Below are 15909 nucleotides of genomic sequence, written 5' to 3' on the forward strand. Positions count from 1 at the left end.
TATGGAGGATTGGTATTCACCAGCCAGTTCTCACTGATGGCATAGTGACATGAGCTCAGTCTCCCCCATACAATCAATATCGTTCACGAAACCTGTCACAGAGGGCTAGCATTACACCTGATATGACTTGGCTGTGTCCCCACCCAAATCTCATCTTGAATTATAGTTCCCATAATCCCCACATGTCCTGTGAGGGACCTGGTGGGAGGAAATTGAATCATGGGGGTGGTTAATCTCACGTTGTTCTGGTGATAGTGAGTGAGTTCTCGTGCAATCTGATGGTTTTATAAAGGCTTTCCCCCTTTTGCTCAGCACTTTTTGTTGCCACCATGTGAAGAAGGACATATTTGCTTCCCCTTCTGCCATGATTGTAAGTTTCCTGAGGCCTCCTCAGCCCTGCAGAACTGTGAGTCAATTAAATCTCTTTCCTTTGTAAATTACCCCATCTCAGGTATGTCTTTATTAGCAGCGTGAGAACAGACTAATACAGTAAGTTGGTACCACAGAGAGTGGGGCACTGCTGTAAAGATACCCAAAAATGTGGAAGCGACTTTGGAACTGGGTAACAGGCAGAGGTTGGCACCGTTTGCAGGGCTCAGAAGAAGACAGGAAAGCTTGGGAAAGTCTGGAACTGCCTAGAGACTTGGAGGGCTCAGAAGTAAGAAAGATGTGAGATGGCTTTCACCAAAATGCTGATAGTGATATGAATAATGAAGTCCAGGCTGAGGTGGTCTCAGATGGAGATGGGGAACTTGCTGGGAACTGAAGTAAAGGTCACTCTTGCTATGCAAAGAGACTGGTGGCATTTTGCCCCTGCCCCAAAGATCTGTGGAACTTTTAACTTGAGAGAGATGATTTAGGGTAACTGGCAGAAGAAATATGTAAGCAGCAAAGCGTTCAAGAGGAAGCAGAGCATAAAAGTTTGGAAAATTTGCAGACTGACTATGCTACGGAAAAGAAAAACCCTGACTGGGCACAATGGCTCATGCCTGTAATCCCAGCACTTTGGGAGGCCAAGGCAGGTGGGTCACGAGGTCAGGAGTTCAAGATCAGCCTGGTCAAGATGGTGAAACCCCGTCTCTACTAAAAATACAAAAATTAGCCAGGTGCGGTGGCAGGTGCCTGTAATCCCAGCTACTCGGGAGGCTGAGACAGGTGAATCGCTTGAACCCGGGAGGCGGAGGTTGCAGTGAGCTGAGATCGCACCACTGTACTCCAGCCTGGGCAACAGGGTGAGACTCTGTCTCAAAAGAAAAAAAGAAAAAGAAAAAAGAAAACCCTGCGGGGCATGGTGGCTCACGCCTATAATCCCAGCACTTTGGGAGGCCGAGGCAGGTGGATCACCTGAGTTCAGGAGTTTGAGACCAGCCTGGCGAACACGGTGAAACCCCGTCTCTACTAATAATACAAAAATTAGCCAGGCGTGGTGGTGCGTGCCTGTAATCCTAGCCACTTGGGAGGCTGAGGCAGAATTGCTTGAACCCGGGAGGCAGAGGTTGCAGTGAGCCCAGATCGCAACATTGCACTCCAGCCTGGGTGATAAGAGCGAAACTCTGTCTCCAAAAAAAAAAAAAGAAAGAAAGAAAAGAAAAGAAAACCCTATTTTCTGGGGAGAAAATCAAGCTGGCTGCAGAAACTTGCATAAGTAATGAGGAGCCTAATGATAATCACCAAGACAATGGGGAAAATGTCTCCAGGGCATGTCACAGAACTTCATGGCAGCCCCTCCCATCACAGGCCTGGAGGCCTAGAAGTGAAAAATGATTTCTTGGTCTGGGTCTAGAGTTCCCCTGCTGTGTGCAGCCTTGTGACTTGGTGCCCTGTGTCCCAGTCACTCCACCTCTGGCTAAAAGGGCCAAGGTACAGAGATTGAGCCACTGCAGTCCAGCCTGGGTTATAGAGCGAGACTCCATCTCAAAAAAAAAAAGAAACTAGCAAATGAAAAATCTTACAACTACTGGATTTTCTTCTGTCTGTGTAGTTGTATATATGTGTTATGTGTGTGATGTTTGCATAAAAGGACTCTAATTAATTGGCTTAAAGAAAAATAAGCACCTGCTGAGCACGGTGGCTCCCGCCTGTAATCCGAGCACTTTGGGAGGTCAAGGCAGGCACATCACGAGGTCAAGAGATCCAGACCATCCTGGCCAAAATGGCGAAACCCTGTCTCTACTAAAAATACAAAAGTTAGCTGGGTGTGGTGCTGCGCACCTGTAGTCCCAGCTACTCAGGAGACTGAGGCAGGAGAATTGCTTGAACCCAGGATGCAGAGGTTGCAGTGAGCCAAGATCAGGCCATTGCACTCTAGCCTGGGTGACACAGCAAGACTCCGTCTCAAAAAAAACAAAAAACAAACAAAAAAAAAAACAAACAAAAAACACGGATTGAGGCTGTGTCTCAAAAAAAATGAAATAAGATTTTTAAAAAAGCATAATTACATTGTTATTGTAGACCACAGAAATAACCAGATCTCCTTGTCAAAGTGTTTTAACTATTACTATTTAAAGTCATTTGAATTCCATGGTCTAAGACAAATTACCTGTAAAAACCCGCTGGTTATCAGTGCTATGCACCTAAATTAGAGAAATAGCTGGTATTCAAGAGGACATAAGTCCAGTGTTAAGCATGGACTCATGGAGAACCAGGACGGCTGCCTTGTCCTTCCTGAGTCCCTAAAGATTTTGTTATTAAAAGTTATGCTTTCTATGATTCATCATGGAAAAGACAAAATGATCCAATTTAAATATATATTGGTGTGCTGACTTATAAATTGCTAAAGTAGTTCTTTTTTGAGACAGAGTCTCACTCTGTTGCCCAGGTTGGAGTGCAGTGGCACAATCTCAGTTCATGCAACCTCCGCCTCCCAGGTTCCAGTAATTCTCCTGCTTTAGCCTCCCAAGTAGCGGGGATTACAGGCATGCACCACCATGACCGGCTAATTTGTGTATTTTTAGTAGAGATGGGGTTTCGCCATGTTGGCCAGGCTGGTCTCGAACTCCTGACCTTAACTGATCTGTCCGCCTCGGCCTCCCAAAGTGCTGGGATTACAGGCCTGAGCCACTACACTTGACTTGCTAAAGTAGTTTATAACCAATGTTTGGTTTGTCACATCCATATTTTTGGGAAGACAGTCAAAGCTTCAGGTACATTTACCTGATGGGCCATTTAAACATTTACAAAAAGATTGCATTTAATTGTCATTTTCTTTTTTCTGGAGAAGAGCCTCGCTCTGTCATCCAGGCTGGAGTGCAGTGGTGCAATCTCTGCTCACTGCAATTTCCACCTCCTGGGTTCAAGCAATTCTCCTGCCTCAGCCTCCTAAGTAGCTGGAATTATAGGCATGCACCACCACACCCGGCTAATTTTTGTATTTTTAGTAGAGAAGGGGTTTCACCATGTTGGCCAGGCTGGTCTTGAACTCTTGACCTCAGGTGATCCGCCACCTTGACCTCTCAAAGTGCTGGGACTACAGGCGTGAGCCAGCACGCCTGGCCGAGAAGTTCTTAAACAGATTTCTAGAGGTGTATTTTGTCTAGTGGAGTGAAACCCACTGAGATTTTTAGAAAACCCCACAAAAGTTTTTAAGAAAATTGTTCTGGCTGGCTGGGTGCAGTAGCTCATGCCTGTAATCTCACCATTTTAGGAGGCCTAGGCAGGTGGATCACCTGAGGTCAGGAGTTCGACACCAGACTGGCCAACATGGTGAAACCTTGTCTCTACTAAAAATACAAAAATTAGCCGGGCGTGGTGGTGGGCGCCTGTAATCCCAGCTACTTGGAAGGCTGAGGCAGGAGAATCACTTGAACCCGGAAGGCAGAGGTTGCAGTGAGCTGAGATTATATCATTGCACTCCAGCCTGGGAAACGACAGCAAAACTCAGTCTCAGAAAAAAAAAGAAAAAAGAAAATTGTTCTGGCTGAAGAATAACTCCAGTTCCACTGTGAGCTGGAACTTGAAAGGTAGAGAATACAAAATTAAAAGAGAACTTTGAACTCCCCTTTTCCATCTAGGAGGCAGGTTAATTTAATTGCTAATTCATTTTCTCATGGAAAATAAAGGTTTCGACTCAGGAGGCAGAACCAAAAGCTACAGAGAGCAACTCACAGAGAGTAAATTGAACACTAATGAAGGAATTGGCAGCATGTTCTCAGGTGTGTTTCAGAGTCGCTACAGGCTAGTGACAGCTGTGTGCCACATTTTCCCCATTTTTGAACAGAAGTGTCTATAGGAGTTATCTTACACTTCTCCCACCGTTGTATTATGAACATGCTTCTGCAAGGATAGCTAACTTGTTTGTTTCAAAGCTGTTCAGATTGAGAAGAATGATATTCAAGGAGCTATACCCAAGGGACTGTTGTGAGCCTCATCTATACCTGGATCTGATATAAATGATGAAATCTTGGACCTTCAGCCTGAGTGTGATGCTATAATGAAATGAGGGATTTTGCAGGGAGAGGGTTTAGAAGAGAGATGGGTGTATTTTACACGTGGAGGAATGTATGGCCAGAAGGCAGACTTATTTTCCAAAGATGGTTACAATTATTTCCCATTCCACATGCTCTTCTCCAGAACCTTTCCACTCTTCTTTCAAGAGGCAGACTATGTTCTCCTTGAACTTTGGTTAGCCTTTGACTGCCTTGTTCAATAGAGCATGGCAGACTGATAGTATGTATAATAGCTTCCAAGACAAAGCTGAACAAAGGTCAATGCAAGTCTGCCTTACTTGGTGTGCTCACTCTTGGAGACTACTTTTATGGCAGGGAGGTTGGTGCTGGCTGTCAATAGGGAACTCAGGAAGGGATATGATTTAGGGGGTTCTCAATTTCTCTCCATCTGGGCCTTCTTGCTAATTACTTGGGCTGACTTTCAACCCCTCAGTCAAATTGCCCCAGCCCGTGCCACTTGGAACAGTGGTGATCCATTCCTACCAAGTCCTGTCCCATTTGCAGACTCCTGAGAAAAATACATGGTTAGTGTTTCAAGCTGCTGTTTTAGGGTGGTTTGCTACACAACAATAGATAACTGAAACACACCTGAAAACAGTCACATAAAACAAAAACGATCTATTTTGCTCACAAATCTGCAGTTTGGACAGGACTTGAGAGGGACATCACTGCTCAGTGGAGGTTATGTGAAGTCTCCACTGAGATTTAAATGGCTGGGGGCTAGAATGATCTGGAGGTGTTTTTCACTCATATGTTTGGCACTTGGGCTGAGATAACTGAGATGCTGACCACAATTGAGACTGTCACAGGAGTGCCTGTGGTTGGCTTATACATATATTTTAAGCTTCCTCACAGCATCACAGCATCACATCCTCAAGGTTGTCAAACTTTTAGGTTTTTTTTTAAGACAGAGTCTCGCTGTGTTGCCCATGCTGGAGTGCAGCGGTGTGATCTTGACTCATTGCAACCTCTGCCTCTCAGGTTCAAGAGATTCTCCTGCCTCAGCCTCCTGAGTAGCTGAGATTACAGGTACCCGACACCACACCTGGTTAATTTTTTATATTTTTAGTAGAGATGGGGTTTCACTATGTTGGTCAGGCTGGTGTCGAACTCTAGACCTCAGGTGATCTGCCCTCCTCAGCCTCTCAAAGTGCTGGGATTATAGGCATGAGCCACGGCGCCTGGCCCAAACTTCTTACATAGTGGCTCAAGCTCCAAAGGCAGGTGTTCCTGGCAAACAAGGTGGAATCCTCATGGCCTTATATGACCTTGCCTGCAAAGTCAGGTAGCATCACTGCCGCTCTGCTCTACTGACTGAAACAGTCACAAGTTCATCCAGATTTGAAGGGAGGGGATGTAGGTCTCCCATCTCTTGATGAGGGAAATGCCAATGAATTTACAGCTATGTTTTAAAATTACCATAAACAAGCCTGGTGCAGTGGCTAACACCTGTAATCCCAGCACTTTGGGAGGCTGAGGCAGGTGGATCACTTGAGGTCAGGAGTTCAAGACCAGCCTGGCCAATATGGCGAAACCCCATCTCTACTAAAGAAATACAAGGCCAGGTGCGGTGGCTCATGCCTGTAATCCCAGCACTTTGGGAAGCTGAGGCGGATGGATCACGAGGTCAGGAATTTGAGACCAGCCTGGCCAATATGGTAAAACTCTGTCTCTACTAAAAATAGAAAAATTAGCCAGGCATGGTGGCAGGCACCTGTAGTTCCAGCTACTCGAGAGGCTAAGGCAGGAGAATTGCTTGAACCCAGGAGGCGGAGGTTGTGGTGAGCTGAGATTGCACCATTGCACTCCAGCCTGGGCTACAGAGTGAGACTCTGTCTCAAAAAAAAAAAAAGAAAGAAAGAAAGAAAAAGAAATACAAAAATTAGCTGGGCGTGCTGGCACATGCCTATAGTCTGAGCTACTTGGCTGAGGCAGGAGGATCACTTGAACCCGGGAGACAGAGGTTGCAGTGAGCTGAGATTGTGCCACTGCACTCCAGCCTGGCCAACACAGCAGGACTCTGTCTCAAATAAATAAATAAATAATGGCCGGTCATGGTGGCTCACGCCTGTAATCCCAGCACTTTGGGATGCCCAGGCGGGCAGATCACGAGGTCAGGAGATCGAGACCATCCTGGCTAACATGGCAAAACCCTGTCTCTACTAAAAATACAAAAAATTAGCCGGGCATGGTGGCGGGCGCCACCAGCTACTCGGGAGGCAGAGGCAGGAGAATGGCATGAACCCGGGAGGCGGAGCTTGCAGTGAGCCGAGATTGTGCCACTGCACTCCAGCCTAGGCGACAGAGCAAGACTCCATCTCAAAAAATAATAATAATAAATAAATAAATAAATAATAAAATTACCATAAACAGTTTTACTGTGATAAGCATGGTTTGTCTTTGTATTTATTCTGCCTGGCATTTACAGTTCTTCTTGAATATGTGGCTTGATGTCTTTTACATCAGTTTTGGAAATTTCTCAGTCATTATCTTTTCAAATACACTTATATTAAATGCTAGGTAAGCCAGACGAGTGGCTTATGCCTGTAATCCCGGTAATTTGGGAGACTGAGGCAGGTGGATCACTTGAGGTCAGGAGTTAGAGACCAGCCCGGCCAGCATAGTGAAACCCCGTCTCTACTAAAAATACAAAAATTAGCCAGCCATGGTGGCACATGCCTGTAGTCCCAGCTACTTAGGAGGATGAGGCAGGAGAACTGCTTGAACCCAGGAGGCAGAGGTTGCAGTGAGCTGAGATCGTCCGTGTTACTGCACTCCAGCCCGGGCAACAGAGTGATTCTGTCTCAAAAAATAATAATAATAATAAATGCTACGTAGTGTTGATATCAAGGAGAGAAAGGAATGATTCCTCCAGGATTACCACAGTATGATTTTCCAAGGTCTATTTTTTTGAAACAAGGTCTCACTCTGTTGCCCAGGCTAGAGTACAGAGATGCAATCACGGCTCACTGCACCAACCTTGACCTCCTGGGCTCAAGCAATCCTCCCACCTTAGTCTCTCGAGTAGCTGGGACTACAGGTGTGCACCATGTTTGGCTAATTTTTGTAGGGATTGGGTTTTGCCATGTTGCCTAGGCTGGTCATGAAATCCTGAGCTCAAGCGATCTGCCCCCTTTGACTTCCCAAAGTACTGGGATTATAGGTGTGAGCCACTGTACTCTGCCCCAAGGTCTGCTCTTAGAGACAGGAAGTGAGAGGGAAAATAGATCGTAGTCATTCACCTTTGGAAGAGAGTATAGACTTAACTATTCTAGAGACAGGTCTCATCTCCTCCTGTCAAAGGATTTTTCTCTGACCTTTATAATGAAAGGTCATATTAACACCCCTTTCCTCATATTAACACCCCTCTGTATGTTTCTGGCCAGAGAAAATTCTACCCTGCTACTGAAGGTTGAACAGCAAACATTAGGTGACCATTCTTTCACAGTGATGGAAAAAGTCACCAGCTTTAAAGCTCACCTATGACTTAAAGCATTAACTAAAAAAATCTAGAAGGAAACACAAATGTTAACTGGTGGGAATGCTTTTCACTTATATGTGTCATACGCCTCTTAATCTTCTACAACAAGCAAGTTACATTAGTAAAACTAATGACAAAGCTTATTCAACAAAGTTACGTAAAATACACCACTAATGACAAGGACATGGCTTTAATGTTATCCAGGAGACAGCTGATTCACATAGGGTTACTGAACACTAGAACCTGATCTTGAATCTCTCATGTCAACAATAGACAAATGCATTACAATTTAGGGAAAGCTGTTTTCTGGGTACCTCCCAGGTGTTTGCAGAAGAAGGCTAGAATCTGCTTCCAGGCATCTACCTGGGCCTTAGAATGAGCCCTGGGCTCCCCACCCCACATCACATGTTTGTTCACTAATTCGTGAAGGGAAGCTGGGCACAGGGGGAAGTAAGGAGGCTCGATGTAATGCCCAGTCCCAGGGTAACAGATGATCTGGGGTTTTTCCTTTCCATGGGCCTGTAACCGTTCAGAGACTTTTTGGGCATACAACTCACTCCTCCAGTTATGGTCATCCTGACCGACGATGAGCAGGATGGGCCCCTGGGCCTTCTCTACTGGAATCATGCTGGAGTTCTCATACCCTCCTATGAGATCATTCCTTATATCCACGATGTCCATGAGGCCCGAGAAAGCTACCTTGATTCTCCTCAGGTCAAAGCCCAATGGTGGAATGCTACTGTGCTTATAGTTGATGGCTTTGTTCCCACTGATCCCAGATCCATTGATGGAAACTGTGGCTGAGACATTCTTCAAGAATGAGGCCATTGAGAGACAAATATCAGCTCCTAAAGAAATGCCCAAAAGCCCAATGCCTGGGCCTTTTACCTGGAAGAAAAGAAGAGAGAAGAATCGAGTCAATAACTTATCCAGACTGGGCGCAGTGGCTCACGCCTGTAATCCTAACACCTTGGGAGGCGGAGGCGGGCGGATCACTTGAGGTCAGGAGTTTGAGACCAGCCTGACCAACATGGTAGAACTCTGCCTCTATTAAAAATACAAAAAAAAAAAAAAAAAGTTAGCAGAGTGTGGTGGCATGCGCCTCTAATCCCAGTTGCCCGGGAGGCTGAGGCAGGAGAATTGCTTGAGCCTGAGAGGCAGAAGTTGCAGTGAGCCGAGATCGCACCAGTATGCTCTAGCTCGGGTGACAGAGCGAGACTCTGTCTTTAAAAAAAAAAAAAAAAAAAAAAATTATTCCATTCAAAAACATTTTCCTAAAATGCAGAGATGCTGCTAGCTTTAATCTGGGAATTATCCACAAGAAAATCAACCTCAGCTGACAGGGGAGTTTCTTCTCATGTGCAGAATATCTGACTGAACACATGGTAAACAAATCTTAAAATCACTGAAAACCTTGGAAACTGATTTATAAACATTTCAGAGAATTATCCACTAGAAAATGCTGATCCACGGAGCCCATCAAGTTCAGGACCACATTCAGGTAGGTCTGACTGAAGTCTTCATGTGGCAATGCATCCAATAGTGTGGAACCAAGTTCTGTTCCAAGATGTGAATCATTTATCAGATCATTTGCCATATGTATTGGCAAATGATTACAAAGCCAGACTTCAGAGTAAGTAAGTAAGTTCGTTCTTGGCTTCTGAAAGGGGTGGACAAGTTCTGACCAAAATTTGAGAACATACTCTAACATCAGGAAATTAAAATTTAAAAACAAGCATGTGGCCGGGCGCAGTGGCTCAAGCCTGTAATCCCAGCACTTTGGGGAGGAGGCGAGATGGGCGGATCAGGTCAGGAGATTGGGAACCATCCTGTGGCCCCAGCTGCAATTGAAACCCGATCTCTACAAAAATACAAAAAAACCAAAAAACAAAAACTAGCCGGGCAAGGTGTGGCCTGTAGTCCCAGCCTTCTCGGGAGGCTGAGGCAGGAAGAATATGGCATAAACCGAGGGAGAAATGAGGGCTTGCAGTGAGCTGAGATCAGCCACTGCACTCAGCCTGGGTGACAGAGTGAGACTCCGTCTCAAAAAATCATGCAAAAGACAATAGATTAGAAATTCAATTTGCAATATACAGATAATATTTAATATTACTAACTAAAAATCTCACGTGGATTTTTACAATTAATTCTATATACCACAAATTCATCTGACAGAAAAAGTGGAAATGGGCACCTTAAGCCAAGGAAGTCTCAGAAGAAATCTTTTGTGAAAGAAACAGAGCAGCATTTCTGCACATGGTACAAGGTTACACTCTCTATGGAGATATTTTAGAGACTGATTAAATAAAGGACATAGGAAGGGCTCTGGGGATGTTGAAGCATGTAGCACAGGGCTTCTTCGAAGTACTCCAGGGATATGTTGTCCATGTTCTTGGGGAGATCTTCAAAGTTATAATAAGCTAGAGCCAACGTGGCAAAGCCATGGCCAGCAAGGAGGCTGGCTCGATATTCCAACAGGCCCCCTCCAATACCAAAGATGTCAACGATCCCTGGGAAGGGTCCAGGTCCTAGAGAACAAAATATTATAAATGTAAGTCATTATACAATTTAAAAAATGTTCTTTCCTGGCTGGACACAGTGGTTCATGCTTATAATCTCAGCACTTTAGGAGACCAAGGCAGGAGGATCGCTTGAGGCCAGGAGTTCAAGACCAGCCTGGATAATGTAGTGAGACGCTTTAAAAAAAAAAAAAATTAGTCGAGTGTGGTGGTGCATGCCTGTAGTCCTGCCTACTTGGGAGGCAATGGAGGGAGGATCACTTGAGTCCTGGAGGTCGAGGCTGCAGTGAGCTATGACCACACTACTGCACTCCAGCCTGGGCAACAGAGACAGACACTGTCTCAGGAAAAAAGAAAAGAAAAGAAAAAAATTGAAACGAAATTTTATGTTCTGTTGCATCAGCCCTCTGGTTTTTAGTGTACTGATATTTCAGATGTCTATGTAGAAAGGGAGGAAAGAAAAAGAAATACCCAGAGATGGTTTTAGGTGAGAAAGGCAGTGGAGTCTGAAGTATGACCTGTGATAAAGCAGGACATGAAGAAGTGGAGAAGAGACTCAGTGTGCCTAGAACACTAAAGAAGGCGACATTGGTAATAGCCTCATGCACTGTCATCATTCTGCCTTAGACAAGTCAGGCTGATGCCTGTAGAGATCTGTAGGGTAGTGATTAATAGCAATGTGGATAATGTACCTGACGACCTGAACCTGCTTTTTCATCTGCAGAATAACAATACCAACTTCATTGGAATATTATAGAGACTAATAAAATGCAAGTAAAAACCGTAGTACACAGCCTAACAAAAAATTCTTTTTTTTCTTTTTTCTTTTTTTTTGTGACAGAGTCTGGCTCTGTCGCCCAGGCTGGAGTGCAGTGGTGCGATCTCGGCTCACTGCAACCTCTGTCTCTCGGGTTCAAGTGATTCTCGTGCCTCAGTCTCCCGAGTGGCTGGGACTACAGGCGTGTGCCACCATGCCAGACTAATTTTTGTATTTTCAGTAGAGTCGGGGTTTCACCATGTTGGCCAGGCTGGTCTCGAACTCCTGATCTCAAGTGATCCGCCCATCTCGGCCTCCAAAGTGCTGGGATTACAGGCGTGAGACACCACGCCCAGTACCAAATCCTCTATTTTGGTGTAGTGGCCACTGACATAGTCAATGCTAGCTTCTCTGACTTTGCTCCGGAACCAAATCAGTGCTAAATCAGCCCTGGAAAGAAAGCAACGGAGACTCAGGCCACTGACGCTCACACCTCCCGCCAGCATCCCAGCTCACCTGGCGGCAGGAAGAGCGTGGCGCGCACCCGGCCCGCGCGCACCGACTCGCGCCGCACCCCCGGCGGGAGGAAGAGGCGCTCGTGCCGCGCCTGGCACAGCAGCCGTCCGGGTTCGGGGTCGTGGCCGTCCAGTACCTCCAACTCCACGACAAAGGGAATCTCTACGTCCCGCTTCAGGAAGCGCCAAAAAGGCTTCTCGGGTTCCAGGGCCCAAAGCAGCCCCATGGGCTCGAGCCCCGCGAAGCTGCCGCCCAGCGCGGGCGCGCGCTCCAGGTCCAGTTCGCCGCGGGCGTCGGCGCAGTAGCGCGCGTGGGCCCGGAAGAGCGCGCCCTTCTCGTCGCGCAGGGACGCGCGCAGCGTGACCCGCTGCTCTGGGGCCAGGCCGCGCACTGCAATGCGCACCGGCTCGTTCCAGCAGCAGCGGCCCGGGGGCTCCAGGATTAGCGTTGCTGACATCTTGGAGCCGGAGCGGGGAATCCAAAGGTCGAGGCCCGAGGCCCGTCCAAGATCGTGGCAAGCGCGCCGAATGTCCAGAGGGCGTCTGGCGTCCCCTGGTGCCGGGAGCTGCCGGTGGCTGAGCAGTCCCAGAAAGCGCTTGGGACTTCAGACCGGTTAACCCGGCGCTCTGGACTCGTGTGAGGCAAAAGTAGCCAGGCTGCTCTCCAGGATCGTCTCCTTGGGCCCCGGGGCGCGCAAGGTGTGGCGCCCAACCCACCCCTTAGAAAGCCTCTCTGCCTCACAGCACCCTCGGTTGTTGGAATGAAAGTTGTTGGATGATCGATTTGTGGTGAAACCAGAGGCGAATGAGATCAAGCCAAATTCCAGCCTTTCATGGGTTCCATGGACGGTTTTGTTTGTTTTTAACTTTTTTTTTTTTTTTGAAACGGGAATCTCACTCTGTCGCCCAGGCTGGAGTGCAGTGCCGCTTCGGCTCACTGCAACCTCCGCCTCCCGGGTTCAGGCTATTCTCTTGCCTCAGCCTCCTGAGTAGCTGGGATTACAGGCGCACGCCACCACGCCAGGCTAATTTTTATATTTTTAGCAGAGACGGCGTTACACCATGTTGGCCAGGCTGGTCTTGAACTCCTGACTTCAAGTGATCTTCCCGCCTCAGCCTCCCAAAGTGCTAGGGTTTACAGGCGTGAGCCGCTGCGCCCTGCCTGCTTTTTGTTGTTGTTGTTGTTTTTATTTGAGACAGGGTCGCTGTCATCCAGGCTGCAAAGCGGTGGCTCTATCTAGAGTCACTGCAGCCTCGACCTCCCAGGCTCAACTGATCCTCCTGTCTCAGCCTTTGGAGTATCTGTGACTACAGACAGCGCACCACCAATGCGGCGCTCATTTTTAAATATTTATTTTTAGAGAGGAGGTGTCACCCTGATTCCTAGGCTGGTCTCGAACTCCTGAGCACAAACTATCCTCCCGCCTCTGTAATCCCAAAGTGCTAGGACTGTAGGTGTGAGCTACCTACCGTGCCTGGCCCTCCATGTCAGTTTATTTAAAAAGCTTTTTAATGAAATATAATATAGGCCAGGCACAGTGGCTCACGCCTGTAATCCCAGCACTTTGGGAGGCCGAGGTGGGCAGATCACTTGAGGTCAGGAGATCAAGACCAGCCTGGCCAACATGGTGAAACCCTGTCTCTACTAAAATACAAAAATTAGCGGGTCGTGATGGTGCACATCTGTAGTCTCAGCTACAGGGGAGGCTGAGGCAGAAGAATTGCTTGAACCTGGCAGGCAGAGGTTGCAGTAAGCTGAGATCACACACCACTGCACTCCAGCCTGGGTGACAGAGCGAAACTCTGTCTCAAAAAAAAAAAAAAGAAGAGGAAAGAGAAGAAAGGAAGGAAGGAAGGAAAAAAAGAAAAGAGAAAAGAAGGAAAGAAAAAGAAAGGAAGGAAGGAGGAAGGAAAGCGAAAAAGAGAAAGAAAGGGAAAGAAAGGAGAGGGAAGAAAGGAAGGGAAAGAAAGAAAGAAAGGAAGCAAGCAAGCAAGCAAAACTATTGGAGATAGTAAAAAGATAAGTAATTGCCAGGGGTTGTGGGAAGGGAAGGATGAATAGTTGGAACACAGACAATTTTTAGGGCAATGAAACTATTCTATATGATACTATAATGGTGGATACATGTCATTATATGTTTGTCCAAAACTATAGATGTAGAACAATCACCAAGAGTGAACTCTAAAGCAAACTAGAGATTTGGGGTGATAATGATATGTCAGTGAAGGTTAATCAGTTGTAACAGGTGGACCATTCTGGTGGGGGATGTTGATAGTGGAGGTGAGGGAACTATGCATGTCTTAGGGGGCACAGGGAGTATATGGGAAATCTCTACCTTCTGCTCAATTTTGCTATGAACCTAAAACTGCTTTAAAATATAAGATGTAAAAAAAAAAAAAAAAAAAAAAGTAAACCACCCAGATAGCTCAGTTGGTAGAGCATCGGACTTAATCTGAGGGTCCAGGGTTCATGTTCCTGTTCCTTAATTTTTTTTATCTTTTTAATTAAACACAAAAAAGAAAAGTAAATTTATTGGATGGAAAATCAAGAGTAGGTGTGGCTTAACATTTGATTGATCCAATGGCTAAATGATGACACCAGGAACCTCTTCTTTCTGTCTTCTCTGCCATTAATAACATCATAAGGTGGCTGTCAGCTAATTGTGGCCTCATCCTTTTTTGCTCATATTGAGTAGGAGGGAGAAGATTCTGGTTTCTAAGAAAGGTCTAAGTCACATATTTTCTCCTGTCATGGAATGTTGAAATTGGCTTAAACCAAATGGAGATTGCCACCATTGCCCCTGGGATCAGGGTGGAGTTAGCATTCCCCAGAACCCACAGCTGCAGGGGGAGGGGCAATAAAATCAGGAATTCTCCTAAAAGAAGTGTAATATATGCTGAGCAGGTACCTGACATGAGTGTGGCAGAGGAACTTCGCATGACGGTACTGATGGCTTTTTGAAATCCAGGGCAAGAAAGGACACTTTTAAAATTTAGAGAAATAGGCTGGGCTCGGTGGCTCACACCTGTAATCCCAGCACCTTGGGAGGCTGAAGCAGGTGGACCACTTGAGGTCAGGAGTTCGAGACCAGCCTGGCCAACATGGTGAAACCCTGTCTCTACTAAAAATACAAAAATTAGCCAGCGTGGTGGTGTGCATCTTTAATCCCAGCTACTCGAGAGGCTGAGGCAGGAGAATCGCTTGAACCCAGGAAGCAGAGGTTGCAGTGAGCCGAGATCACTCCATTGCACTCCAGCCTGGGCGACAAAAATGAAACTCCGTCTCAAAACAAAAACAAAAAGAAAAAAAAATTAGAGAAATAAAATATGGGTCTAATAGGAGTTATGATTATTAATGGGGCAAATTAAGGAATTTGGAAGTTGGAGACTGACTTTGACAAGACTGGTATATTTAGATTTGAACACAGAATTTGACGTAAAATATATGTTGGAAAACAAGAAAATAATTAAGAACATTAGCAGTATTTTACTGCTAGATAATTCTCCCCCAGTTTATCTTCAATCCTCAAAATCAAGTGGGAATGGGAGGTCCCATGGAAACAAGTCAGGGGAGATAAGGTAAATCCACTGGTGTTCCTAGCAGAAATTTTACTGATAATCAGAATAGTAATAAGTATTGAAATAAAGCAAAAACAAGTGGATGGGCCAGGTGTGGTGGCTCATTCCTGTAATCCTAGCACTTTGGGAGGCCAAGGTGGGCAGATCACTTGAGGCCAGGAGTTCGAGACCAACCTGGCCAATGTGGGAAAACCCCATCTGTACTAAAAATGCAAAAAGTAGCCGGGTGTGGTGGCCCACGCCTGTAGTCCCAGCAATGTCCCGGGAGGCTAAGGCAAGAAGATTCCTTGAACCCAGGAGGCAGAAGTGGCAGTGAACCAAGATGGCGTCACTACACTCCAGCTAGGGTGACAGAGCAAGATTCTGTCTCAAAAAAAAAAAAAAAAAAGTGGATGTTGCCAAAAGGGGAGCGGGGGGAGCAAGAAGTCTGTGTCAAAATATATCTTATTTTTGATTAGTCTCCAAACAAGTGTGCAAATACTCCTGTCAGTAGGCTCAATCAACAGTCTATCTTGACACCCTGAAGCTAATGCAGAGAAAAAATGCCCAAGAATGACTGGCAGCTGATCTATTTGGTTTTTTTTTTACACCAGGCAGAGAATCATCTAATTTT

General features: G+C 46.1%; 1 protein-coding gene across 2 annotated transcripts; it reads right to left on the bottom strand.

Annotated features, from left to right (window-relative positions):
* Positions 1 to 8097: 8097 nt before the first annotated feature.
* On the bottom strand, positions 8098 to 12543 carry ACOT4 (acyl-CoA thioesterase 4). Of its 2 annotated transcripts, none has more exons than XM_003902024.5 (3): positions 11719 to 12543; positions 10252 to 10454; positions 8098 to 8814 (listed from the first exon to the last, which is right to left on the bottom strand). In XM_003902024.5, exons 1-3 carry the CDS (start codon positions 12173 to 12175, stop codon positions 8209 to 8211), a joined length of 1266 nt encoding a protein of 421 aa, XP_003902073.2. In that variant the 5' UTR covers positions 12176 to 12543; the 3' UTR covers positions 8098 to 8208. The 2 variants fall into 2 exon arrangements, with proteins under 2 accessions (XP_003902073.2, XP_031523859.1); XM_031667999.1 differs by having other exon boundaries at positions 8098 to 8818; positions 10256 to 10454; positions 11719 to 12542.
* Between the last annotated feature and the right edge of the window lie 3366 nt (positions 12544 to 15909).

The sequence above is a fragment of the Papio anubis genome, chromosome 7 (assembly GCF_008728515.1).
Source record: "Papio anubis isolate 15944 chromosome 7, Panubis1.0, whole genome shotgun sequence".
NCBI lineage: Eukaryota > Metazoa > Chordata > Mammalia > Primates > Cercopithecidae > Papio > Papio anubis.

Excerpts from the sequence above, each read along its gene's own strand:
- ACOT4 (XM_003902024.5), bottom strand. The coding sequence starts at position 12,175 with ATGTCAGCAACGCTAATCCTGGAGCCCCCGGGCCGCTGCTGCTGGAAC. Across the intron at positions 10,455-11,718 it reads CACGCTCTTCCTGCCGCCAG|GACCTGGACCCTTCCCAGGG; the intron begins GTGAGCTGGGAT and ends TTTGTTCTCTAG. Across the intron at positions 8,815-10,251 it reads ACATGCTTCAACATCCCCAG|GTAAAAGGCCCAGGCATTGG; the intron begins AGCCCTTCCTAT and ends CTTTTCTTCCAG.